Source organism: Dasypus novemcinctus, unplaced genomic scaffold (genome assembly GCF_030445035.2).
Source record: "Dasypus novemcinctus isolate mDasNov1 unplaced genomic scaffold, mDasNov1.1.hap2 scaffold_157, whole genome shotgun sequence".
Taxonomy (NCBI): domain Eukaryota; kingdom Metazoa; phylum Chordata; class Mammalia; order Cingulata; family Dasypodidae; genus Dasypus; species Dasypus novemcinctus.
The window spans coordinates 342853-370672 of NW_026688157.1; the positions used below are offsets into that span (position 1 = coordinate 342853).

Below are 27820 nucleotides of genomic sequence, written 5' to 3' on the forward strand. Positions count from 1 at the left end.
GTTACATTCAAAAAATATAAGAGGTCCCCACATACACCCACCCCTCTCACCCACTCCTCCCAAATCAACAACCTCTTTCATCATCATGGGACTTTCACTGCATTTGGTGAATACATTTTGCAGCACTGCTGTACCACATGGATAATGGTTTACACTGTAGTTTACACTCTCCCCCAGTTCACCCAGTGGGCCATGGCAGGACATACATTGTCCAGCATCTGTCCCTGCATCCAGTACATCCAGTACAACCATCCAGTACAACTCCAAGTCCTAAAAATGCCCCCACATCATATCTCTTCTTCCTTTTTCCTACCCTCAGCAGCTACTGTGGCCACTTTCTCCACATCAATGCTACAATTTCTAATCACAATACTAATTACTAATCACATTACTAATCACAGTAGTTCCATAGTAGAATATCAGTGAGTCCACTCTAATCTGTACTCTATTCCTCCATCCTGTGGACCCTGGGATGGTTATGTTCACTCCACCTCTATATCGAGAGGGGACTTAGATGCCACATAGATGATGGATACAATTATCCTACTTGCAGTTGTAGGCACTAAGTGTACAATTCAGTGGCATTAATTATATTCACAGTATTGTGCTACCATCATCACCATCCATTACCAAAACTTTTTTTTTATCACCCCTAACAGAAACTCTGTACCTATTACTGTTAAGCCTTAACTCTGTATTCTCCCCTCCCCATCACCCCTGGTAACCTTTGATCTACTTTCTGTCTTTGTGAATTTGCCTCTTCTAGCTAGACACCTCATATTAGCAGACTCTTATAGTATGTGGCTTTTTGTGTCTGGCTTCTTTCACCTAGCACTTCTTCACCTCTTGTCAAGGTTCATCTGTGTTGTAGCATGTATCAGAACTTCATTCCTCTTTTGGCTGAATAATATTCCATTGCATTTGTGTGTGTGTGTATATGCACCACATTTTGTTTATGCATTCATCTTTTGGTGGACTCCTGGGTTGTTGTCTACTTTTTAGCTGTTGTGAATAATTTTGTTATAAACATTGCTGTGCAGTTACCTGTTTGAGCCTCTGCTTTGAATTTTTGGGGATGTAGATCTATAATTCTATGTTTAAAATTTTAACAATTAGATTAAACCTTTTAAAATGCTCATTAGGAAACTAAAATCTGCAAAAGACTTCACAGATAATTTAGTCTGCTCATTTTATGGATAATGAAATTATCATAATAATATTGCATTATAATTATCAACAGACTTGGAACTAGCACCTAGGTATCTCTATTACCCATGTTAAGATATTGTACTTCTGATAGCTAGCTAGTACCTTTTCAAGGGTATATTAAAATTTAAGCTAATGTTTTCCTAGTGATTAAAGTTTTTTAAAAAATGAGAATCAGAGCTCTAATACACGCAACCTTGTGTGAGATATAAAATTGCTTGATCCTGCAGAATATTGCCACCTGCAGTGGTGGCTGCTGATTAACCTATCCCATTTTTATAGATTTCTTTATTGTCTTCATGCCTTCCTGTATCAGCTCCTTTTTCCCCTTTCACTTACTCTTATCTATTAGGCATATAAAAAGCAACTTCTTAGATGGTTTTATAAGTGTATATAAAGCAAGAATAAATAGCTTCATGCATGCTGCAATGTGGATGAACCTCAAAAGCATTATACTTAATGAAGAAAGCCAGATTCACAAGACTTCACGTTGTATGATTCCCTTTATGTGAAATGTTCAGAAAAAGTAAACTCTTTACAGACAAAAAGTGGATTAGTGGTTGCCTGGAGTTAGGGATGGGAATGGAGAGAGACTGCAAATGGACATGAGGTTTCTTTTTTGGGTGAGGGAAATGTTCTGGATTGGATTCTGGATTATAGTGATGGTTACACAACTCTATAAATTTATTAAAAGTTATTGAATTGTACACTTAAAATGGGAAATTTTATGGTATATGCACTGTATTTCAGTAAAGCTACTTAGAAAAAACAATAAAGGGAAACGGACTTTGGCCCAGTGGTTAGGGCGTCCGTCTACCACATGGGAGGTCCGTGGTTCAAGCCCCGGGCCTCCTTGACCCGTGTGGAGCTGGCCCATGCGCAGTGCTGATGCGCGCAAGGAGTGCCGTGCCACGCAAGGGTGTCCCCCGCGTGGGGGAGCCCCACGCGCAAGGAGTGCACCCGTAAGGAGAGCCGCCCAGCGTGAAAAGAAAGAGCAGCCTGCCCAGGAATGGCGCCGCCCACACTTCCCGTGCCGCTGACGACAACAGAAGCAGATAAAGAAACAAGATGCAGCAAATAGACACCAAGAACAGACAACCAGGGAAGGGGGGGGGGGGGAATTAAAATAAAATAAATAAATCTTTAAAAAAAAAAAAGAAAAAACAATAAATAGGTTCAGAGATCATTTTGGATTGGCTCTATTTTACAAGAGCCATTGTAGACTCTAATATAGTTGTGTGTTTGGTTCTTCATAATGGTTTAGATAAGTGAAACAAAAAAACTAGATAAAGTAATACCCAATGAATTAGGTTCTGAATATAATAAGACAGAGCATTGAAAGCAAACCACCCCACCCCACCCCCCGCCCCCTGAAATAATTAGGAATTGGAGATTTTGTGAAATGATACAGCTAAGTAACATATTCTAGTTTAAAGGTCAGTGAATTCACATACATGGTAAATTATGTTTTGGCCATTTTATCAAGGTTTTGATAGCTATATTATATATATTTACAATCTTCAAAATTAGAAAAAGGCATCATTGTTTTCTTCAATTCCACCTATTCTGCCAAATGTGTTTTTGTTTTTATCTGCTTATAACTCAGGAGTCATGTATGGATTTGCCATGAGTTATAAGGAAAGGGAAACTTAGACTTGTGATGAGTGAAGAAGAGAAGCATTGGTGGGAGCCAGTCTCTTTTAATCTGCCCTCTCACTGAGTGAGTGCCATATTTTAAGAATGAGTAAACACTCCTGGTCTTCAGGCTGTTTATATGTTCTTTTTGAATTTCAGCATTTTCATTTGGACCCTTGGATGCCCAATGAACAGATATTTGAGACCTGCAAGTAATCTTCAGATGTTAGCAGAACCATAAGACCTTTCCTTTGTGTGGGGAGGAGATAACCCATGTGCTGTGGAAATGAACGGGGAGCAGCAGCTTGATGCAGGTATTGATTTTGCAGGTATTAATTCCAGGCACAGAATTATAATACCCTTGTTTTATTGTTTGACTTGTCTCCTACTGCTAAACTACAAGCTTTTCGAAGGCATGAGTTGTCTGTCTTTTACTGACATTTCTTGCACCTGGCAGAGAACTGGATATACTTACACTGTTTGACTAGGGGGTACTTAACAATGTTTGCTGAAGAAATAATTAACTTTTATGAACAGGCTTCTTTTAAAAAAATAACTTTTAAATTTATTTTTTATTTTCACCTCTTTGTTTTCTATTTTAATTTTTATCTTTTTAAACATTTTTAAATTATATTTTTAAAGAAGCTTTAGATGACCTAAATGATACATTGAGAAAATAGGGGGATTGCCATATACCTCTCCCGCCATCCCTCCCACACTCTTTACCATCAACAACATCCTTCATTATTAGTGTGGTACATTTGTTACAATTGATGAACACATATTGAAGTATTGCTACTAACCATGATCAATAGTTTTCATTATAGTTTGTGCTTCGCACTGCACATTTTTTACGTTTTGACAAAATGTATAATGGTCTGTATCCGTCATTGCAGGACAATTCCAGTGTCCCCCAAAATGCCCCATAACATTTTAATTTTGATAGTTATTTTCTAATTATTTACAAATAATTATAGATTCACTGGAAGTTGCAGAGGTAGTACTGTTAGGACCTGTGTACCCTTCTCCCAGAGTTTCTCCTATTTGTTACATCATGCCTAACTGTAGTAAAATATTAAAACCAGGAACTTGACATTGCTATACAATATGTAGTTCTAGGTCCTTTTAAAGTATGTGTAGATTATTGTAATGATCATCTTAATTAGGATACAGAATTATTCCATCACCACAAAGAGCTCCCTTGTACCACCCCTTTATAATGACACCTACCCCTCTATTCCCCGCCATCCCTAACTGCAGGCAACCATTATCTGTTGTCCATCTCTATACTTCTGTCATTCTGAGAATGTTACATAAACAGAATCATACAGTATGTGGCCTTTTGAGATTGGCTTTTTTCATTCAAAATAAGGCCCTTGAGTTCCCATCTAAGTGTTTGCATCCATTAATAGTTCCTTTTTATTGCTGACTAGTATGGTATACCAAAGTTTTTTTAACCATTCATCTATTGTAGCACATTTTGGTTGTTTCCAGTTTTGGGCTATTACAAATAAAGCTGCTATGAACAATTATGTGCATAAGATTTCATTTTTCTGGGATAAATGCCCAGGAGTACAATTGCAAATTAAAAAATTGCAAACTATTTTCCAGAATGACTATACCATTTTATACTCTTGACAGCAATGTGTGAGAGAGACATTTCTCCACATCCTCACCATCATTTGTTATAGTCACTGTTTTTCACCTTAGCCATTCTGATAGCTGTGTAGTGACATCTCATTGCAATCTTAATTTGCATTTCCCTAATGGCTAATGATATTGAACGTCTATACATGTGCTTAATTGCCATCCCTATGTCCTGTTTGATGAAAGTTTCTTCATGTCTTTGACTCATTTACTAATTGGATTGTTTGTTTTTTATTATTGCATTTCATTAAAATAAAAACTGGATTGAGGTATAATTTTTTGAACTATGATTCATATGCCATAAAATTCATGCTTTTAAAATGTAAATCCCATGGGTTGTAGTATATTTGGAAAGTTATGTGACCACCCCTTCCAGAACATTTTTATCATTCCCAAAAGAAATTTTGTGCCTATTAGCAGTCACTTCCCATTTCCACCTAACCCTCCCAACCTTAGGCAATCACTAATCTACCTTCTGTCTCTATGGATTTGCCTCTTCTGGAAGTATCATGTAAGTGGAATCACACAACTTGTAACTTTCATGTCTAGCTTCTTTCATTTACCTTAAAGTTTCATCCATGTTGTAGCATGTATCAGAACTTCATTCCTTTCTATGTATATGCCACATTTTGTTTATCAGTTGATGGACATTTAGATTGTTTCCAACTTTTTGCTATTGTGAATAATGCTGTTAAGAACATTCACGGGGAAACGGACTTTGGCCCAGTGGTTAGGGCGTCCGTCTACCACATGGGAGGTCCGCGGTTCAAGCCCTGGGCCTCCTTGACCCGTGTGGAGCTGACCCATGCGCAGTGCTGATGCGCGCAAGGAGTGCCATGCTACACAGGGGTGTCCCCCGCGTAGGGGAGCCCCACGCGCAAGGAGTGCACCCATAAGGAGAGCCGCCCAGCGTGAAGGAGGGAGCAGCCTGCCGAGGAATGGCGCCGCCCACACTTCCCATGCCGCTGACGACAACAGAAGCAGACAAAGAAACAAGACGCAGCAAAAAGACACAGAAAACAGACAATCGGGGGAGGGGAGGGGAATTAAATAAATAAATAAAAATAAATCTATAAAAAAAAAACATTCACGTACAGGTTTTTGTGTGAAAATGTTTTCAGGTTTGTTGGGTATATACTTAAGAGTGGAATTGCTGCATTATATGATAACTCTATGCTTAACTTTTTGAGATACTGCTAAACTGTTTTCCAAAGTGGCTGCACCATTTTGATTTCAGTTTTTCCACATCCCCACCAACACTTGTTATTTGAGTATAGCCATCCTAGAGGGTGTGAAATGGTACCTCATTGTAATTTTGATTTTTAATTTCCTTAATGATTAATGATGTTGAACACCTTTTCATGTGCTTATTGGCCATTTGTATATCTTTATTTATTGGTTTATCTTTTTAGAGAAAAAGTCCATTCATATATTCTCCCCATTTAAAATGTGGTTAGTTGTCTTTTTATTGTTCAGTTGTAAGAAAGAGTTCTTTATATATTCTTGATTTAAGTCCTTTATCAGATATATGACTTACAAATATTTTCTCCCATTCTGTAGATTGTTTTTTACTTTCTTTTTTTTTTAATATGTAACTCTTCATGAATTTGCATGTCATCCTTGTGCAGGGGCCATGCTAATCTTCTCTGTGTCATTCCACTTTTAGTTAATGTGCTGCTGAAGCGAGCACTCTTTTTACTTTCTTCATGGTGTACTTTGAAGCACTAAAGTTTTGATTTTGAGGAAATCCAGTCAGTTTTTTTTCTCTTTTCGCATTTGTGCTTTTGTTGTCATATTTAAGAAACCATTGCCTTATTTGAGGTAATAAAGTTTTACCCTATTTTCTTCTAAAAGTTTTATAGTTTCAGTTTTTATATTTAGGTCTTTGATCCATTTTGAATAAATTTTTGTTTATGGTGTTACGTAAGGATCCTGCTTATTTTTTACATGTGGATATCTAGTTATCCCAAAACCATTTATTGAAAAGATTATATTTTCCCCTATTAAAATGTCTTGGAACTCTTGTCAAATCAGTTACTGGAAATATAATGGTCTCTCTCTCTCCCTCCCTCCCTCTTTCTCTCTCTCTTTTTAGGAGGTACCGGGGATTGAACTCAGGATCTCATTGAAACATGCCCTCAACCATTGAGCTAAACTTGGTGCTCAAATGATTTATTTCTGTACTTTTTTTTCTATTTCATTAGTCTGTATGCCTGCCTTACACCAATTTCACAGGGTCTTGATTATTGTAGCTCTATGATAAGTTTTAAGTCAGAAGGTGTAAGTCTTCCAACTTGGTTCTTCTTTTTCAAGACTGTTTTGGCTACTTTGGCCTCTTGTATTTCCATATGAATTTTAGGATCATTTTGTCAATTTATGCAGAGGAAGGCAGTTGGGATTTTGATCTTTAGATCAGTTTGGGGAATATTGCTGTCTTAACAATATTGTCTTCCAATCCATGAACATGGGATATCTTTCCATTTGTTAGACTATCTAATTTTTCCAACAGTCTTTTATAGTTTTTTTGTATATAAGCCTTGCACTTCTTTTGTTAAATATTTTCCTAACTATTATTTTTCATACTATTGTAAATGGAATTGTTTTCTTAATTTCATTTTAGGAAATTTGTTGTCACTATGTAAAGATACAATTGATTTTATGTATTGATCTTGTGTCCTGAAACCTTGTTAAACTCATTTATTCTAATAAATTTTTTTATGGATTCCCTAGGATTTTCTATGCACAAGATCATGTCATCTATGAATGAGGCAATTTTACGTCCTTCTTTACATTCTGGATGTGTTTTATTTCTTTTTTTTTTTTTAAGATTTATTTATTTATTTATTTCTCTCCTCTCCCCACCCCCCACCCCCAGCCCAGTTGTATGTTCTCTGTGTTTATTTGCTGCATCTTTGTCTGCTTCTGTTGTTGTCAGCCGCATGGGAATCTGTTTTTCTTTTTGTTGCGTCATCTTGCTGTGTCAGCTCTCCGTGTGTGCGGTGCCATTCCTGGGCAGGCTGCACTTTCTTTCGTGCTGGGCGGCTCTCCTTACGGGGCGCACTCCTTGCGTGGGGCTCCCCTACGCGGGGGACACCCCTGCGTGGCACGGCACTCCTTGCACGCATCAGCACTGTGCATGGGCCAGCTCCACACGGGTCAAGGAGGCCCGGGGTTTGAACCATGGACCTCCCATGTGGTAGGCGGGCACCCTAACCCCTGGACCAAGTCTGCCGCCTCCGTTTTATTTCTTTACCTTGCCTAATTAACCTTTGCTAGAATCTTCAGTACAATATTGAATAGAAATGGTAAAAATAGATATCGTCTTGTTCCTGATCTTAAGGTGAAAGTTTTCAGTCTTTCACCATTAATTAGATGTTGGATATGGATATTCTTGTAGATGCCCTTTATGAGATTGAGGAAGGACTCTTCTGCATTAGTGTTCTATTACTGCTGTAATAAGTTATTAATAAACAATGACTTAAAACAATACAGATATATTCTCTTACATTTGTGGAGGTCAGGAGTCCAAAATGGGCTGGCAAGACTGCATTCTTCTAGAGGCTCTAGGGGGGAATCCATTTCCTTGCTTTCTCCAGGTTCTGAAGGGTGTCAGTGTTTCTTGGCCTGTGGTTCCATATCCCTGATCTCTGCCTCCATCGTCACATAAACTTTTCTCCCTCAGCTTATGTTGTCACATCACCTTTTCTGACTTTGATATTCCTCATTCCTTCTTAGAAAGACCCTTGTGATTTTATTGTCCCCACCTGGATAATCCAGGATGCTCTTTCCATCTCAGGATCCTTAACAATCACATCTGGAGAGTCCCTTTTTCCATGTAAGACAACATACTCATAAATTCTGTATATTAGGACATGCACATCTTTGCGGGGGAAGGACTCATATAAGCCTGCCATACTTTCTTTTTTTATTATTATTTATTTTTTTATTTCTCTCCCCTTCTCCCCTTCCCCCCCAAGTTGTCTGTTCTCTATGTCTGTTTGCTGTGTGTTGTTCTTTGTCCGCTTCTGTTGTCAGCAGCACAGGAATCTGTGTTTCTTTTTGTCGTGTCATCTTGTTATGTCAGCTCTCTGTGTGTGCGGCGCCATTCCTGGGCAGGCTGAACTTTCTTTCGCGCTGGGCGACTCTCCTTACGGGGCGCACTCCTTGCGCATGGGGCTCCCCTACGCGGGGGACACCCCTGCGTGGCATGGCACTCCTTGTGCGCATCAGCGCTGCAAGTGGGTCAGCTCCACACGGGTCAAGGAGGCCCGGGGTTTGAACTGCGGACCTCCCATGTGGTAGACGGACGCCCTAACCTCTGGGCCAAATCTGCTTCCCTAGCCTGCCATACTTCCTGTTCCCAGTTTGTTGAGTATTTTTATCATGTAAGGGTGGTCAATTTTGTTATATGATTTTTTACATCTATTGAGGTGATCATTTGGCTTTTGTCCTTTATTCTGTTAATACAGTGTTTTGCATTGACTGATTTTCATTTGTTGAACCCAGTATAGCAGTTTGATATTATTGATGAATTTCAAAAAGAAATATTGGATTATGTTTGTAAACTGATCTTTTCCTCTGGGCATATTACATTATCTTGGATTCACAGGTTTACTTGACTATGTAATTATGTAACCCTCTTGGGCCAGTAGGGTGTTGAGTCCCCACCCTTTGGTGGGAGGGGACTCAAAGATAAAAGGCATGGCAAAGGACAGAGTTTAAGGGGTTTTGATGTTAGCGTTTGATGCTGAAGCCTTAAGCTCGTGCCCTGGAAAGTAAGCTTACAGAGGAAACAGAAGCAAGCCCCAGGAAGAGAGAACTCTGAGCCCCGGAAAAAAAAGCCTGAGGAAAGGAGGAACCCAGGAAGCCTGAACCCTCACAGACGTTGGCAGCCATCTTGCTCCAACATGTGAAAATAGACTTTGGTGAGGGAAGTAACTTACCCTTTATGGCCTGGTGTCTGTAAGCTCCTACCCCAAATAAATACCCTTTATAAAAACCAACAGATTTCTGGTATTTTGCATCAGCACCACTTTGGATGAGTGATACACCCACCTTGCATTCTTTGTATAAATTTCTCTTTGTCATGGTATAAAATCATTTTATACACTGCTAGATTTGGTTTGTTGGTATTTAAAAAAATTTTTTTTAAGGAGTGTATTTGTCAGCCAAAGGGATGCTGATGCAAAATACCAAAATCAGTTGGTTTTTATAAAGGGTATTTATTTGGGGTAGGAGTTTACAGTTACCAGACCATAAAGCATAAGTTACTTTCCTCACCAAAGTCTGTTGCCATGGGTTGGACCAAGCTGGCTGCTGACGTCTGCAAAGGTTCAGACTTCCTGAATTCCTCTCTTACTGGGGCTTGTTTCTCTCCAGGCTCAGCTGCTCTGCTCTCTCCCATATGTTTACTTCCTGGACTCCAAATCAAAAACTCCAACTAACTCCTCTGCCTTGTTGTTTTCTCTGTGAGTCCCCACTCTCCAAGGGAGCAAGGACTCAATGTCGTACTGATGTGGCCCAATCAAAGCCTTTTACTTGATAATTTAATCCAGTAAAAGTGAAACCTCTGAATTCATTACAATCTAATGTGCAAACACGGCAGTTTACAAACATAATCCAAATTCTAATTTTGGAATTCATAAATAATACCAAACTGCTATAAGGAGATACCAGGGATTGAACCTGGGAATCATACAAGCGAGGCAGGTGCCCAACCACCGAGCTACAACCCAGTCTACTTGTTTGCTAGTATTTTGTTGAGAATTTTTTGTGTCAGTAGTCATAATGGATATTGCTCTGTAGTAGTCTTTTCTTGTGATATCTTTCACTGGTTTTTGTATCTGGGTAGTTCTGGCCTCCATATATGAGTTGGGAAGTGTTTTTAGAAGAGTTTTTGAAGGATTGGTGTAAATTCTTTAAATGTTTGGTAGAATTCATCAGTGAATTCTGGTCCTGGACTTTTCTTTGTGGGAAGGTTTTGATTACTAATTCCATCTTTTTGCTTGTTATTGGACTATTCAGATTTTCTTTTTCTTCTTGAGTTAGTTTTCATAATCGGTATCTTTCTATAGATTTGTCCATTTCATGTAGGTCAACTAATTTTTGATGTATAATTGTTTGTAATATATTCCTGTATAACCCTTTTTATTTTTGTAAGATTGATAGAAATGTCCCCTAATTCATTCTTTTTTTAAAGGTTTATTTATTTCCCCCCCCCCCCCCGCCCCGGCTGCCGCCCCAGTTGTCTATTCTCTGTGTCCATTTGCTGAGTATTCTTCTTTGTCTGCTTCTGTTGTTGTCAGTGGCATGGGAATCTGTGTCTCTTTTTGTTGTGTCATCTTGTGTCAGTTTCCGTGTGTGCGGTGCCATTCTTGGGCAGGCTGCACTTTCTTTTGCGCTGGGCGGCTCTCCTTATGGGGCGCACTCCTTGTGCGTGGGGCTCTCCTTTGCGGGGACACCCCTGCATGGTACAGCACTCCTTGCGCGCACCAGCACTGTGCGTGGGCTAGCTTCACATGGGTCAAGGAGGCCCGGGGTTTGAACTGCAGACCTCCCATGTGGTAGACGGATGCCCTAACCACTGGGCCAAGTCCGCTTCCCCTAATTCATTCTTGGTTTTAGTAATTTGAGTCTTCTTTTTTTTCTCTTGGTCAGTCTAGCATGAGGCTTATCAGTTTTATTGACTTTTACAAAGAACTAGCTTTTGGTTTTGTTGATTTTCTCTATTCTTATTTTCTTATTCTCTTTCATTAATTTACATTGTAGTCTTAATTTTTCCCCTTCCTTTTGCTTGCTTTAAAGTAGCTTGCTCCTTTTCCTAGTTTCTTATGATGGAAGGCTAGGATATTGATTTAAGATCTTTCTTTTTCTTAATATAGGCATTTATAGTTAGAAATTTTCTTTAAATGCTGCTCTCCCTGCATCCCATACATTTTGGTATGTTGTGTTTTGTTTTTATTAACTCAAGCTGTTTTCTCATTCCTTTTGTAATTTCTTCTTTGGCACATTGTTTATTTAGGAATGTGTTTTTAAATTTCCCCATATTTGTGAATTTCCCACATTCCCATCTATTATTAATTCCTAATCTCATGCCATTGTGGTCAGAGAATATATTTTGTATGATTTCAATCCTTTTCAATTTATTGAGACTTGGTTTACGATCTTACAATATGATCTATCCTAGAGAATAAAGTATATTTTGTTGTCGTTGGGTGGAATGTTCTATAGATGTCTGTTAGGTCTAGTTGATTTTTAGTGTTTTTCAAATTTTCCATATCTTTGTTGTTCTTCTGCCTTGTCCTAATTGTTACTAAAAGTGTTTTATTGGTTAAAATAGGAAATTGTATGTTGTGTATATGATACAATAAAATTTTTAAAAACCCATAGAACTATATAGCACTAATAATGAACTTTAATGTAAACTATGGACTTTAGTTAATAATATGATTATAATGCACTGTCTCCTCAGTAGTAACAAAGATACCACACTAATGCAAAATGTTAATAATAGGGAAAACTTCATGTGTTTGTGTGGGCTATATGGGAACTTTATGCTTTAGGTTTGATTTTTTTTCTGTAGGCCTCTATCTGCTCTAAAAAAGGAGTGTTGTATTGAAATCTCCCACTATTATTGTTGAATTGTTGCTGTCAGTTTGTTTCATGTATTTTGGGCCCTTATGTTAGGTACATATATGTTTAGAATTATTATATCTTTCTAGGGAATTTACCATTTTATTACTACGAAATTTCCTTCTTTATTGTATTAGTCAGCCAAAGGGGTGCTGATGCAAAATAGCAGAAATTGGTTGGTTTTTATAAAGGGTATTTATTTGGGATAGGAGCTTACAATTACCTGGCCATAAAGCATAAGTTACTTCCCTCACCAAAGTCTGTTTTCACGTGTTGGGGCAAGATGGCTGCTGACGGCTGTGAGCGTTCAGGCTTTCTGGGTTCCTTTGGGCTCAGCTCCTCTGTTTCCTCCATAAGGTCAGCTGTGGACTACGAGGCTCTCTAGGCTTTGCCTCTCTCCATAAGATCAGCTATAGACTATCAGACGAACGGCTCTGTCTCTTTCCTGGGCCTCCAGCTTAAGGCTTCAACATCAAATTCCAACATCAAAACTCCCAACATTAAGAACCCTCAACTCTGTCCTTTGCCATGCCTTTTATCTGTGAGTCCCTGCCCACCAAGAGGTGGGGACTCAATACCCTAATGACATCGCCCAGTCAAAGCCTCAGTCATAACTCAGTCACGCCCAGGTACAGACCAGATTACAAACATAATCCAATATCTATTTTTGGAATTCATAACCATATCAAACTGCTACATTTGTCTAGTAATTTTTTTGTCTTAAAGTCTATTTTATCTGATACTTAGTATAGCCAATCCAGCCTTCTTTTGGTACAATTCTCATGGTATAGCTTTTCCATCTTTTTACTCTTAACCAATTTGTGTCTTTGAATCTGAAGTATATCTTTTATATACAGAATATGGATGACTCCTGTTTTTGTTTTTAAATCCATTCTGCCAATTTCTGCCTTTTGAACTCGGGATCTCATACATGGGAAGCAGTCTCTCAAACCACTGAATTATACTCGCTCTCCCCTTTTTTTATTTTTAAGGCTGACTTCACAGGGGTTATCTCTGCATTAGTATAATTTAGTGGTCGTCTGATGATCCATCAGATTTCCTTACATGCCTTAACCCAGTATGTCTTCCAGTCTTTGCCAAAGAGATTTGTGTATAAAGGCATGCCTTCAGTTTTCAGGCAGCTTATTTTTTATTTTATTTATTTATTATTTTTAAATTTCTTTGTCTTTATTTTTTAATGTTACATTAAAAAAATATGAGGTCCCCATATACCTCCCACCCCCTTCCATCATCATGGGACATTCATTGCACTTCGTAAATACATCTCTGAGCACTGCTGCACCACATGGTCAATAGTTTACACTCTCCCCTGGTCCACCCAGTGGGCCATGGGAGGACATACAATGTCCAGTAACTATCCCGGCAGTACCACCCAGGACAACTCCCAAGTCCTGAAAGTGCCCCCATATCACATCTCTTCTTCCCACTCCCCACCCTTAGCAGCTACCTTGGCCACTTTGTCCATCTCAATGCTACATTTACTTCCATTACTATTCACAATAGTTCCAGAATAGAATATCAGTAAGTCCACTCTAATCCATACTCTATTCCTCCATTCTGTGGACCCTGGGATGGTTATGTCCGCTCCATCTCTGTATCAAGAGGGTGCTTAGATTCCACTTGGATAATGGAGGCAATTCTCCTGCACTCTTGGCTTCCTGGTATGGTGGTTGACCTTCTTCACCTCCCTGTTAGCTGACTGGGGTAAGTCCAATAAACCAGAGTGTAGGAGTTGCAAGTCTGTTGAGGCTCAGGGCCTGGCTATCACATGGACAGTCCAGAGATTCAGATCCCCTGAGTATACACTAAACCCTAGCGCCAACCACAGGTTCAGGCAGTTTATAAGTCAATCTTCGTTTTCATGTCTTGCTTGCACAGGGCCTGAACGTCAGCCAGAGGTTAGTGACTGGCTCTTTCTCCTTTTCCAGGTCTTTCCTGGGTATGTGCATGGCCCTGCACATGTGCACAACCTTCTAGAGCTCCAGGAGTATGTTGGTGCTTTTTAAAGTTTCTTGTGGTGTTCTGGTTCTCTGGGTTTTTCTTTAAAAAATTTTTTTCTAGGTTCTTGTTTGTCCCAATTGAGATCATAGCCATAGGTAGCTATATTGTTACCAACAGATTGCTTTTGGTCACATCCTGGGTATAGGAATTTTTTTTTTATGCTATTTAAGCTCTAAGACAAATTTAATATGAACAATGTCTTGGGTACGGTGATTTTCCAGAATGCTGCTCATTTGGTCAAAATACAGACTTTGCTCTGGGTGTGGAGCTTTTAATGGAACTCTAGGAGAGGTCATTTCTTTCCATTGGCTTGAGGTTGCTAGATTTTCATGGTTATTTTGCTGCTCTGGAGAGGGATGAGGGATGGGAAAACCCTGAGTTTTAAAATACTACAGATTCAGTAGCTTGTTTTGAATAGGTGCTTTTTCCGTTTGTTCTGTGCCTTCAGTTAAGTTTTAGAATTTTGAAATGGTTGATTTTAAATTAAAAAATGGTTCTTTTGCCAGTTTTTTTTTTTTCAATTGTAGCACATGTATTTTAAACTTGGTCAATTTAGTCATCTTCTAGCACATTGCCTGTTTTATTACTATTTTTATTTTTTTAACGAATCAATTTTATAAACAATAAAATTGGTACAATCAGTGGTATTCAGTGTAATCACATATTTGTGCGTTTATCACCCAGTCATTCCCAGAGCACTTTCATTATTATAATAATAATAAACAAAAACAAAACTCATCACCTCTCAGTCTCTCTATGCCTTACCTGCTGTATATACCTACTATTCTTTTTCCTTCTTTGTAGTATATTTGTGTTTATATTTTGTAAAAACAGTCTTATATATGCAATATCCCTCATATTTGTGTTTTACGTGACATTTTACTATCTTATACAGTCTTGTGTTGCAATTTTTAGCTTTCCTTCTAGTAATGTACATGACCTTAGACTTTCCCTTTGAACCACTGTCATGCCCATACAATAGCACTGCTAGTTATATACCCCATGACATGCTGTAGCCATTTTTGTTCATTTCCAAAGATTTACAAACAACTGTTTCACCAATTCTGTAAGAATAACCCTCAGCTTTCCATTCTCTACTTGCCTTCTATTTTCTGGTGACTTATATTCTAACAATTCCATGAGTTTGCTCAATATATTTAATTCATAATAGTGTAATCATACAGTATTTGTCCTTTTGTGTCTGGCGTGCTTCACTCAATATAATGTCTTCCAGGTTCATCCATGTTGTCACATGCTTCATGACTTCATTTCTTATTACTGCTGCATAATATTCCATCATGTGTATAAACCACAATTTGTTTATCCACTCATTAGTTAATGGACACCTGGGTTGTTTCCAATCATGAATAATGCTGCTATGAATGTCAGTGCGCAGGTGTCTGTTTGTGTCTCTGCTCTCAGTTCTTCTGGGTATATACCTAGTAGCGGTATTGCAGGATCATGTGGCAAGTCTATATTAAACTTCTTTAGGATGTGCCAAACAGTCCTGCACAGTGGCTGTACCATTCTACATTCCCACCAACAGTGAATAGCGTTCTCATCTCTCCACATCCTTGCTAACATTTACAGTTTCCCAACTTTTTGATTACGACCAGTCTAATCGGTATGAAATAATATCCCATTGTACTTTTGATTTGCATTTCCCTAATTGCTAGTGATGTTGAACATTTTTTCATGTGTTTCTCTGCTATTTGTATTTTTTCTTTGGACAATTCTCTCCCCCCCGCCCCCTTCCCTTGTTGTTTGTTTGTGCTTGCTGTGTGCTCTGTGTCGATTCACTGTGTGTTCTTCCGTGTCTGCTTGTCTTTTCTCCTTCTTGTCTTTCTCTTTAGGAGGCACCAGGAACCTATCTGAGGGCCTCCGGTGTGGGAGAAAGGCACTCAATTGCTTGAGCCATCTAATCTCCCTGGTCTGCTGTGTCTCTCACTGTCACTCCTCTGCATCTCCCTTCGTTGCATCATCTTGCTGTGCCAGCTCTCTGCTGTGTGGACCACCAGTTCTGCAGCGTGGGCCAGCTTTCCTTCACCAGGAGGTCTTGGGAATTGAACCTGGTGCCTCCCATATGGTAGATGGAAAACTAATCTCTTGAGCCATATCTCTTTCCCTGGACAATTGTCTTTTCAAGTCCTTTGCCCATTTTTTAAATCGGGTAGTTGTCTTTATTGTTGGTTGTATGAATCTCTTTGTATATTGTGGATATTAAGTTCTTATTGGATATGTGATTGTCAAATATTTTGTCCCATTGAATTGACTGCCTTTTCACTCTTTTGACAAAATCCTTTGAGGTACAAAAGTGTTTAATTTTGAGGAGATCCCATTTATTTTTTCTTTTGTTGTTCATGCTTTGGGCATAAAGTTTAAGAAACTACCACCTACCACAAAGATCTTGAAGGTATTTCATACATTTTTTTCTAGGAGTTTTATCGTTTCTGCTTTTATATTTAGGTCCTTGATCCATTTTGAGTTAATTTTTGTAAAAGGTGTGAGATAGGGATCATTTTTCTTTCTTTTGGATATGGCTATCCAGTTCTCCCAGCACCATTTCTTGAATAGACTGTTCTGGCCTAATTGGGAGGGCTTGACCACCTTGTCAAAAATCACTTGACTATAGATGTGAGGGTCTGTTTCTGAGTTCTTGATTCAGTTCCATTGGTCACTGTTTGTCTTTATGCCAATACCATGCTGTTCTTACCACTGCAGCTAGGTAAAATGCTTTATAGCCAGGAAACGAGTCCTCCAACTTTGTTTTTCTTTTTTAAGATTTTTTTTTTTGGATATTCAAGGCCCCTACCCTTACAAGTAAATTCGATAATTGGTTTTTCCACTTCTGCAAAAAGGACTCTTAAGATTTTTATTGGTATTGTGTTGAATCTGTAAATAAGTTTGGGTAGAATTGACATCTTAAGGATATTAGTCTTCCAATCTGTGAACACAGAATGTCTTTCCAATTATTTAATTCTTCTTCAGTTTCTTTTAGCAATGTTTTGTAGTTTTCTGAATATAGATCCTTTCTGTCCTTGGTTAAGTTTATTCCTAAATATTTGATTGTTTAATTGCTATTATAAATAGAACTTTTTTTCTGATTGCCTCAGATTGCACATCAGTAGTGTATAGATGTGCTATTGATTTTTGTGTATTAATCTGTATCCCTCCACTTTGCTGAACTTGTCTATTCTAGTAGCTTTGTTATGGGTTTTTCAGGAGATTCTAGATATAGGATCATATCATCAGCAAATAGTGAAAGTTTTTCTTCTTCCTTTCCTTTTTGGGTGCCTTTTATTTCTCCATCTACCCTAATTGCTCTAACTAGAACCTCTAGCACAATATTAAATAACAGTGGTGACAGTGGGTGTCCTTGCCTTGTTCCTGATCTCAGTGGGAAAGCGTCCAGATTTTCACCATTGAGTACTATGCTAGCTGTAGGTTTTTCTTATGTGCACTTAACCGTGTTGAGAAAGCTTCCTTCTATTCCTATCTTCTTTGTTTCTCTCCCCTTACATCCCCCTTCCCCCCGTTGTCTGCTCTCTGTGTCCATTCGCTGTGTGTTGTTCTGTGTCCACTTGCATTCTTGTCAGCAGCACCAGGAATCTGTGTCTCTTTTTGTTGTGTCATCTTGCTATGTCAGCTCTCCATGTGTACAGCGCCACTCCTGGGCAGGCTGCGCTTTTTTCGCATGGGGCGGCTCTCTTTACAGGGCACACTTCTTGTGCATGGGCCTCCCCTACACAGGGGACACCCCTGCGTCGCTCGGCACTCCTTGTGTGCATCAGCACTGTGTGTGGGCCAGCTTTCCACACAGACCAGGAGGCCCTGGGTTTGACCCTGGACCTCCCATATGGTAGGCAGATGCTGTATCAGTTGAACCAAATCCACTTCCCTCTATGACTATCTTTTGGAGTGTTTTTATCAAGAAAGGGGTGCTGTATTTTGTCAAATGCCTTTCTGCATCAATTGAGAGGATCATGTGATTTTTCGTCTTCAATTTATCAATGTGGTTTATTACACTAATTGATTTTCTTGTGTTGAACCACTCTCACATACCTGGAATAAAACCCACTTGATCGTGATGTATAATTCTTTTAATGTGCTTTGAGATTCTGTTTGCAAGTGTTTTGTTAAGGATTTTTGCATCTATATTCATGAGAGATACTGGTCTGTAATTTTCTCCTTTTTTTGTAATATCTTTATTGGTTTTGGTATTAGAATGAGTTTGGTAGCGTTCTTTTCTGTTCAGTGTTTTGGAATAGCTTGAGCAAGATTGGCATTATGTCAACTTTGAATGGTAAAATTCACCTGTGAAGCCATCTAGTCCCAGGCTTTTCATCTTTTGGAGGTTTTTGATGACTTTCAATTCTCTTCACTTGTGGTTAGTTTGTTGAGGTCTTCTCTTTCTTTTAGGGTCAGTGTAGGTGGTCTGTATGTTTCTAGGAATCTGTCCATCTCCTCTATATTGTCTAGTTTTTTGGCATATGGTTGTTAATAGTATCCTCTTATGATCTCTTTTATTTCTGCAGGGTCAGTTGTAATGTCCCCTCTCTCATTTCTGATTTTATTTATTTGCATCTTCTCTCTTTTTTTCTTTGTCAATCTAGCTAAGTGTTTATTGATTTTGTGGATCTTCTCAAAGAACCAACTTTGGTTTTGTTGATTCTCTATTGTTTTTTTCCTCTCTCAATTTCATTTGTTTCTGCTCTAACCTTTACTATTTCTTTTCTTTGGCTTGGTTTGGGATTAGTTTGCTCTTCTTTTTCTAGTTCCTCCAGGTTTGCAGTTAGATCTTCAATTTTAACTCTTTATTCTTTTTTTGCTATGAGCATTGAGGGCTATACATTTTCCTCTCAGCACTGCTTTTCAGTATCCCATTGGTTTTGATATGTTTGTTCTCATTTTCATTCATCTCAAGATATTTGCTGAATTCTCTTGCAATTTCTTCTTTGACTTACTGATTATTTAAGAGAGTGTTGTTTAATCTCCATATATTTATGAATTTTTCCTTTTTCCATCCATTATTGATTTCTAGCTTCATTCTGTTATGATCAGAAAAGGTGTTTTGTATAATTCCAGTCTTTTTAAATTTATTGAGAATTGTCTTGTGACCCAACATATGGTCTATCTTGGAGAAGGATCCCTGAACACTTGAAAAGAAAGTATATCTTGCTGTTTTGGAGTACAGTGCTCTATAGATATGTTATGTCTAGTTCATTTATTATATTAGTCAGGTTCTTTGTTTCCTTATTGATCTTCTGTCTAGATGGTCTATTGATGAGAGTGATGTTTTGAAGTCTCCAACAATTATTATAGAGGTGTCCATTTCTCTCTTCAGTTTTATCAGTGTGTGCCTCATGTATCTTGGGGCACTCAGGTTAGGTACATAAATATTTAGTATACTTATTTTTTTCTTGGTGAATTGCTCCTTTTATTAATATGTAATGACCTTCTACATCCCATACAACAGTTTTGCATTTGAAATCTTATTTTTTCCAATATTAGTATTGCTACTCCAGCTCTTTTTTGGTTACTATTTGCATGGAATATTTTTTCTATCCTTTCACTTATAATCTGATTGTGTCCTTACATCTGAAGTGGGTCTCCTTTAAAAAACATGTAGGTAGCTTATGTATTTGTATCCTTTCAGTCTGTGTCCTTTGATTGGGATATTCAAGCCATTAACATTCAGTGTTATTACTGTAAAGGTATTGTTTACTCCATCTATTTTTTCCTTTGGCTCTCTCTTGTCATATCATCCTATCATCTGTCTTATCCTTTAATTTACCCTTCCTAAATAATTTTAATTTCTACACTCTTCTCCAAATCTCTTGCCCTTGTTTTTTCCTTTTAGGCTGCAGTATGCCCTTTAGTATCTCTTGTAATTCTGGTCTTTTGGTACATATTCTATCAGTTTTTTTTAGTCTGTGAATACTTGAACTCACCCTCATTTTTTTTTTAATAAAATTTTTTTTTTGCTATTTATATATATTAAAGATTTATTTATTTTTTATTTATTTCTCTCCCCTTCCCGCCCCCCCCCCCCCCCCCCCCAGTTATCTGCTCCCTGTGTCCATTCACTGTGTGTTCTTCTGTGTCCACCTGCATCCCTATCAGTGGCATTAGGAATCTACGTCTCATTTTGTTGTGTCATCTTGCAGCATCAGCCCTCTGTGTGTACGGTGCCATTCCTGGGCAGGCTGCACTCTTCTCGCGCTGGGTGACTTTCCTTACTGGGTGCACTCCCTTCGCGTGGGACTCCCTTATGCAGGGTGGCACGGCACTCCTTGCGTGCATCAGCACTGTGCGTGGGCCAGCTCACCACACAGGTCAGGAGGCCCTGGGTTTGAACATTGGACCTCCGATGTGGTGGGCAGACGCCCTATCTGTTGGGCCAAATCCACTTCCCTGCAATGTATTTTTATTGAAATATATCATTCATACATGAACACACATAAAAAATAAGTGTACCTAGAGTGCCTACAGCTGAAAGTAGGAGGATTGCATCCAGTATCCATGTGGAATCTGAGCCTCCTCTTGACATAGAGGTGCAACGGACACAACCAATCCAAGGTCCACAGAGAAAAGGTGGCATTGGAGTGGGGAAAAGTGACCATGGTGGCTGATGGGGATGGGGAATGGCAGGAAGAGATGAGATGTGGAGGCGTTTTTGGGACTTGGAGTTGCCCTGGATGGTGCTTCAGGGGCAATCACCGGACATTGTAAATCCTCCCAGGGCCCACTGGATGGAACATGGGAGAGTATGGGCTATGATGTGGACCATTGACCATGAGGTGCAGAGATGCCCAGAGATGTACTTACCAAATGCAATGGATGTGTCATGATGAAGGGAGTGAGTGTTGCTGTGGGGGTAGTGGTGGGGTGGGGGTGGTGAGGTTGAATGGGACCTCATATTTTTTTAATGTAATATTTTTACAAAATGAATAAAATTAAAAAAAAAAAGTATAGTAAAGATTGTGAACTTACAAAATAAACATATATAAAATCACACAGGGTTCTCATACATCACCCCTTCACCAACACTTGGCATTGTTGTGAAACATTTGTTACAAACTGTGCAAGGGCATCGTCAAAATATTACTACCAACTATAGTCCTTGTCTTACATTTGGTGTATTTTTCCTCAACCCACACCATTTTTTTTAAAAAATCTATTTTTGTTACAGATGTTGTAAACTTGCAAAATAATCATACAGATGTGTAGATTTCCCATATAACACCACATCATGGTGGAACATTTGTTACAGATTATGAGATAGTATCATCCAGACTATTACCACCAATCATGGTCCATAGAATACATTTGGCACACTTTTTCCATACACCTCTATTATCAACACAGTACATCCTTGGCATTGATACAAAAATGTTATAGTACCGCTGTTAACCACAGTATATAGGTCACACCAATTATAGTTTTCCCGTGTTTCTCCATATTCCCATCACCGTGGAATAGTGATGTACATTTGCTCTAGCTCACAGAAGAACTCTCTTGCATTTGTACCCTTAACCACTATCCTCATCCACCTCTGGGTTCACTGTGTTATTCAGTCCCTAGATTATTCTTTAGCTTTCTTTCACCCTCATTTTTGAAGGACAGTTTTGCCAGATACAGAATTCTTAGCTGGCAGTTTTTCTTTTTCAGTGCCTTAAATACATCATACCACTTACTTGTCTCCATGGTTTCTGATGAGTGGTTTGTACTTAATTCTAGAGTTTCCCTTGTATGTGATGTTTTGTTTTTCTCTTGCTGCTTTCAGAATCCTGTTTATCTCAGATATTTGTCATTTTGAATAGTAGGTGTTTCGGGGTAGGTCTGTTCAGATTTATTCTGTTTGGGTGTGTTGTCCTTCTTGGATATTGATATTTATGACTTTCATAAGATTTGGGAAGTTTTTGGTCATTATTTCCTCAAATATTCTTTCTCCCCTTTTTCCATTCTCCTTTCCTTCTGGGATACCAGTTATGTGAATGTGTGTATGTTTCTCGTCATTCAGGTCCCTGAGACTCTGTTCCATGTTTTCCATTCTCTTCTCTTTTCTCCTGTCTTTTCCAGTTCAGATGTTCTGTCTTCAGAATCACTAATTCTGTCTTCAAGCATTTCAGATCTGTTCTTATGTGCCTCAAATGTATTTTCAATCTCATCCATCATGTCTTTCATTTGCATAAGGTCTGTTAATTTTTTAGCAGGCTTTCAAATTGTTCTTTATGCTCACTCAGTGTCGTCTTTTTGTGTTGTTTTTTTGTTTGTTTGTTTTTTATTCATTTTTTAAAAAATATTACATTCACCCAGTGTCTTCTTCACCCTCCCCACTCCCCGTGATGTCTCCTGTGTCTGTTTGCTTATTGCCTTTGCTTGTTGTCTGGTCACTGTTTTTTGCTCTTTGTCAGCTTGCTGTGTTTGTTTTTTCTTCAGGAGGCACTGCAAACTGGGGACCTCCCATAGGAGGTGGCACTCAACTGCCTGAGCCACAGCCACTCCCCCAGTGTCTTTTTTTTTTTTTTTTTTTGAGGTTCCAAGGTTGGGGATTGATTCTGGGACCTTGTATGTGGGAAGCCGGAACTCAACCACTGAGCTACATTGGTTTGCTAGTGTCTTCTTAATATCCTTTATTTCTTTAGTTATATTTTCTCTAAATCCTTTGAAGTGATGTAGAAGAGTTGTCTGATTATTACTGAATGTCTTAAATCTTGTAGCTCTTCAGGATATTTGGTTAGTTCTTTTGGCTGGGCCATCTCCTCCTGTTTCCTAGTATGGCTTGAACTTTTTTGCTGATGTCTAGGCATCTGAATATATTGGTGAATATACTCTGCTAGACAGTTTCTCTTGCCTATTGTTTTTTTTTTCCACAGCTCTTCTTTTATGTTTGGTTCAGCTTATTCTAAGTCTTTAAAATTGCCTGGCCTAAGTCATCAAAATCAGGCCAGGGATTCCCTAGTGGTGGGCAGATTTTCTCCCAGGGGTAGGACACAGAGAGAATGGAGACATTTTTGTCCATGCAGTTTCCAGACCCACCAGCAGATGGCCCTCGTCAGCGCATCATTCCACAAGGTGTTTCAGTCTCAGTTTCCTGTGTTTCTGTGTTGGATCTCCAGATCCGGGATTCAGAGCAGGCTCTGCTGCCGAGTTCACTGAAGAAACGCACCCTGATCTTCTCTCCCTGTTTCCTCGAGACAGCTGACAGGGAGAAAGATGTCTGTCCCTTCTCAGTGGGCTGCAGTGAGCCAGGGTTTTACCTCAGCTTAATATCTTGGGGTGGGGGAGGGGCTCCCGCGGGGCTTGGTAACTCACGGTGGTTGTTTCTCTTCTTGGAAATTGACTTTCTAGTGGCTGACACTTCCAGGATGCTGTTTATCTTCCTTTGTGTGTCGTCTTTCTATTGAAAAATTTCAAATACATAAAAATACATGGAAAACAATATAACAAACACCCCTGTACTCACCATGAAGATTTAATAAACAATAACATTGTTTCATATTTCCATTAAGCCTCCTTTGTATCTCTTTTCTAATCTTGCTTTCTTTTCTCCATCCCCAGAGGTAAAGTTGTAGATTTTTGTTAAAGTTGTAGATTCTTTCTATCTTGTTTTCATACTTGTAATATTATGCATATATTTGTTTTGAAACCTAAATTGTATCTTGCTGTGCTTTTCATTCTGCACTTCCCTTTTTTACTTGCCTTTTTTTTAGACTTATCTTCGTCAATACGAGTTCATTAATTTCAACTATAGTATAGTAATATTCCATTACAGAAAGGTCATAATTTATCCATTCCTCTACTTATTCTTTCCAGTCTGTTGCTATTACAGACAGAATTGTGGTGAACATCCTTGTATTTGTCTCCTTATATTCATGTGAAGCTGGGTTTCTTTAGCAGGGGTTTGTAACCTTTTTTGTTCCATGCACTGCTTTGCCAATCAGGTGGAAACCATGGACCCCTTACTAAGTCCACACTATTCTGTGGATTATTTAATAAGCATATCACACCCATACACCAACATGTCCCCACAAGAATAATGTTTTATTTTTTGAATTTCAATTCAGCTCACAGACTCATTAAGAACCCCTGCCCTAGGGTATGCTCATTCTGCAACTTTTTTGAGAACTTGCTATGTACCAGGCATTGTTCATCATTGAACAAAACAATAATTCCTGCTCTTGGGGAGCTTAAGTGAAGTAGGATTATTGGATTGTGAAGTATTTGAATCTTTGCTCATTCAACAATTATTTATTTACCTTATTGTATACCAGGTACTTAGTCTAGGTGACAGAGATATAGGAATTACCAAAACAGAGTTTCTACATTTGTTGAACTTATGATCTAGTGTGAGAGATAAACAGACATGAGGTATATTGTCAGGTAGGAGTGAATGCCACAAACAAAATGAAAGCAGGACCCAGGGATTTCTACCTTAGATGGGTGCTGATAGAGGACCTTTCTGAAGAAGTGACATTTGATTAGAGACTTGAATGGAATGGAGGCATGGATGACTCTGTGGCGTGAGTCTTTTAGCTGAGGAATAGCAAATGCAGAGGCTTTGAGGAAAGAGAAGAAAGGCAGGGAACTCATTGTCACCCGATTGTACTGAACCACAGGAGGTTGGTTGGAGATGAGGTGGAAAGGTAGATATCCAGGGGCCAGATCATCTGGGACTTTCACAGTTTCCCAAGGATTTTAGATTTTATTTTAAGTGTGACTGATTAGCGAGAGATATTATGGTTAGGTCTTGGATTAGAGCAAGAGATAGAGCAGTAGAAATGGTTGAAAGGTATTAGATTTTGGATGTGTTTTAAAAGTAGTACCTACAGAATTTTCTGATGGTTTGGATGTAAGGAATCAAAGAAAGAGAGGAAAGCAAGGATAACTCCACATTTTTTTTTTATTGAGCCAAAATATTGACTTGGTAGTATCATTTATTCAGTTGGAGAGTACTAAGGAGGAATCATCTTGAAAATTTACATTTGAAATGCCTATTAGATATCACAGACATTTGGCATTAGATAATAAATTGCAGTGCAAAATAGTTATCCCAGCTTTATATGATCCATTTGGGTGAACTCCAGATGGGATACCAGCAGGAGACAGTGTGTTTCACTGCTAAGCTGTTGAAATTCAGTGAAAATCCAGTGTACTTAGGGAAACTGCCATTTAAAAAGAATTCTTAATTCTTTTGTGTAAAATTGACTGATTTGTCATGAAGTAAATTCTGTAAATTAGGTTTATTAAATTTATGTTTTTGTACTTGAGTTTTCTTCAGTTGAGATTTATTAATGTTTGTTTTGTTTTGTTTCTTTATTTCAGATGCTGGATCTGGTGTGGAAGAAGTGGAATTAAGCTGGGAGGATTATCTAGAAGAAACAGGGTCCACGGCAGTTCCCTATGGGTCTTTTAAACATGTAAGCAAGAACTGTATTTGCTTTACAGATTATATCCTTTTCCTTTGAATCACTATAGTATCATTAGAAGTTTAGAGTTAATTTAAGTTGGGACATTTCAAATAATTTGAATGCTTTGCCTCTTTCCTTCCACCTACTACATCATTAAGAAAACTTGACATATTATGCAACCCTTTTTGTTTTTTTTTTAAATTTTCTGCCACTCAATGCAGGACTTATCTTTTTGACCGATTATTAATTTTCCTTTATTTTTGTCAAAGAACCTTCTCGTAAATGGGAAAAAAAAGGTTTTATTTTCTTAGATTTCATTTTGTAGCATTTTAGGACTATTGGTTTTCTCATTGAATGTAATTTTAATAACATTGTTCATTTTTCCTCACTTTGTGCAGAAACATAAGTAATGTCTTAAATTGGGTCACATTACTGACTTCTGCAGCACAGTTTTTTGTTCTAAAAGGCCTGTTTTATACTTTGTCAAGAGACAGACAAAATATTTGTCCTATGTTATATGAGAAAATTCTTCAACTTTTGTTAGTAATTTATAGCTACACTTTAAAAAAATGTTATTCACCCTCAAGGGCCCCTGAATGCTCATGATGTTATTGATCCTAAAACTACTTATTTCCTATTCAACAGGCCATTATTTGTGAAGATATGAATGCTCCCATAGCTTGTGATTTTGTGAAGTTGGTTATAAGTTGAAGAGTCCTGCTATTTTTAGTTCATCTTCATTTAAACATCAATCATCTTAATTGTCATTTTTGATTATTTCTTAGTTCATTTATGTGTCTCTTAAGTTGATGTGGTGACAATTAGGCATTTCAGTTAAGGATTTCATTTTATATTGCTTGGCCAATCTTTTGTAATTGTTTTCAATATATTTTTTAACATAATAGAAACAGGATAAACTGCTAGCAGTTAGGTAATGCCTTTGCATTCTTGTTTTTAATGTTATTCCTATTCTGATATATATTCACGTAAGCTTATTATTTATAGTAAAGTACAAATGGAGGATAAATTCCCTTACCAAAATTCTGGTTTTAAAATACCATTTTTTTTAAAGAAGCAGGTGTTGCTCAGTGTGGGAGGTTCCGAGTTGAATCCCTGGTACCTACTAAAAATAAATAAATAAATAGAGTCCATCTTTTCCTCTTTGAATGACAAAGCAACAAAGGTAATGAAAAACAAGCTTAACTTCCTTTGCTTAACTCTCTCATTGTTAAGCATAGGAAATATTTCCAAACCTGAATCACAGTGTATGGTGAACAGCTGCCAAACGTAGTGAAGATTAAGTATGGCTGCAGGAAGATGCTGAGAAGAGGCCCCTGTGGCTGGCAGATCACACACAAAGGTGGTAGAATTCAGCTTTTCAGAGTATTTGTCACACCGTCAAGGGAAAAACAACAATCTCTTGTTTGAGGTAATGGAAATGGATTTGGACGCCACTGAAAAGAATTTTACAGGATCCAGTTTGAAACAAAGTCTTGAGAAGGAAGGCAGGGCAGAAAGAGAAATTACAGATAAACCAGATTTGAAGGGAGGAAGGCTTGAGGAGAGTGAAAAAGCTTTCCTGATGGTACATACTTGGGGGAAGAGAACAGCAGCCTCTATGGGAAATGCACTACTTGTATGCTCAAGAACAAAAAATTTAAACTGCTGGAGGAGGGGATGCAGACCCTCTCAGCCCTACCACATAAGATAGGGGAGTAGAACAGAAAAACCAACTCTCTCTCCTTGGGAGAGAGACAGAAATACATTCTGTGCCCAAAGCATTAGAGATCCCCTACATCTGGGGGAGAGGCGGGATCACTGAGAAGTTGTGGTGCAACCCCGAGACTCAGGGACACAGAGCTTGCCTGAGACCAAGGCTGAACCTCAGAGAATGCTTCTCCCTCCCTCTCCACCACCAGGTTAGTAAGTATTGGGTTAACAGCGGTGTCTTTTGCCTGAAGAGAAGCAATAACATGGAGAGGGGTGTTTTCTGAGGTATGGTCATAAAGGGAAGACCTAAAACTGAGTGTAGAGGAGCAGACTTTGAGGAAAAAGCCCTGGCAATGAGCATATACTCCTAAATTCTAGATGACGTTAGAGGAATTTGAAATCTGTGATGCCCTGAAAATAACCATTGCAACAACAAAATCCCAACCCAACTTCACTCCTGCCTAGATTGACTCAGTGCCACCCCCATCCCCACCCTGCACTGTAGGCTAATGGCTTAACAAAAGAACAAGCATATCTAGTTCCAGTCATAATTA

The 27820-nt window shown here is 38.5% G+C and overlaps 1 protein-coding gene and 1 non-coding gene across 4 annotated transcripts in view; one reads left to right on the forward strand and one right to left on the reverse strand.

Annotated features, from left to right (window-relative positions):
* SFMBT1 (Scm like with four mbt domains 1) overlaps positions 1 to 27820 on the forward strand; it is a 191524-nt gene that overhangs the window by 97334 nt on the left and 66370 nt on the right. For 2 of the 3 annotated variants that reach the window (XM_071213612.1, XM_071213613.1), the window contains exon 2: positions 25471 to 25565. In XM_071213612.1, the coding sequence (XP_071069713.1) occupies positions 25471 to 25565 (95 nt within the window). Of the gene's footprint in view, positions 1 to 3000; positions 3156 to 25470; positions 25566 to 27820 lie in introns of all 3 variants that reach the window. The other variant, XM_058292609.2, reaches the window with a different exon arrangement.
* On the reverse strand, positions 6072 to 6178 carry LOC111765590 (U6 spliceosomal RNA). The gene has a single exon (XR_002797888.1). It is a non-coding gene; the product is annotated as a U6 spliceosomal RNA (small nuclear RNA).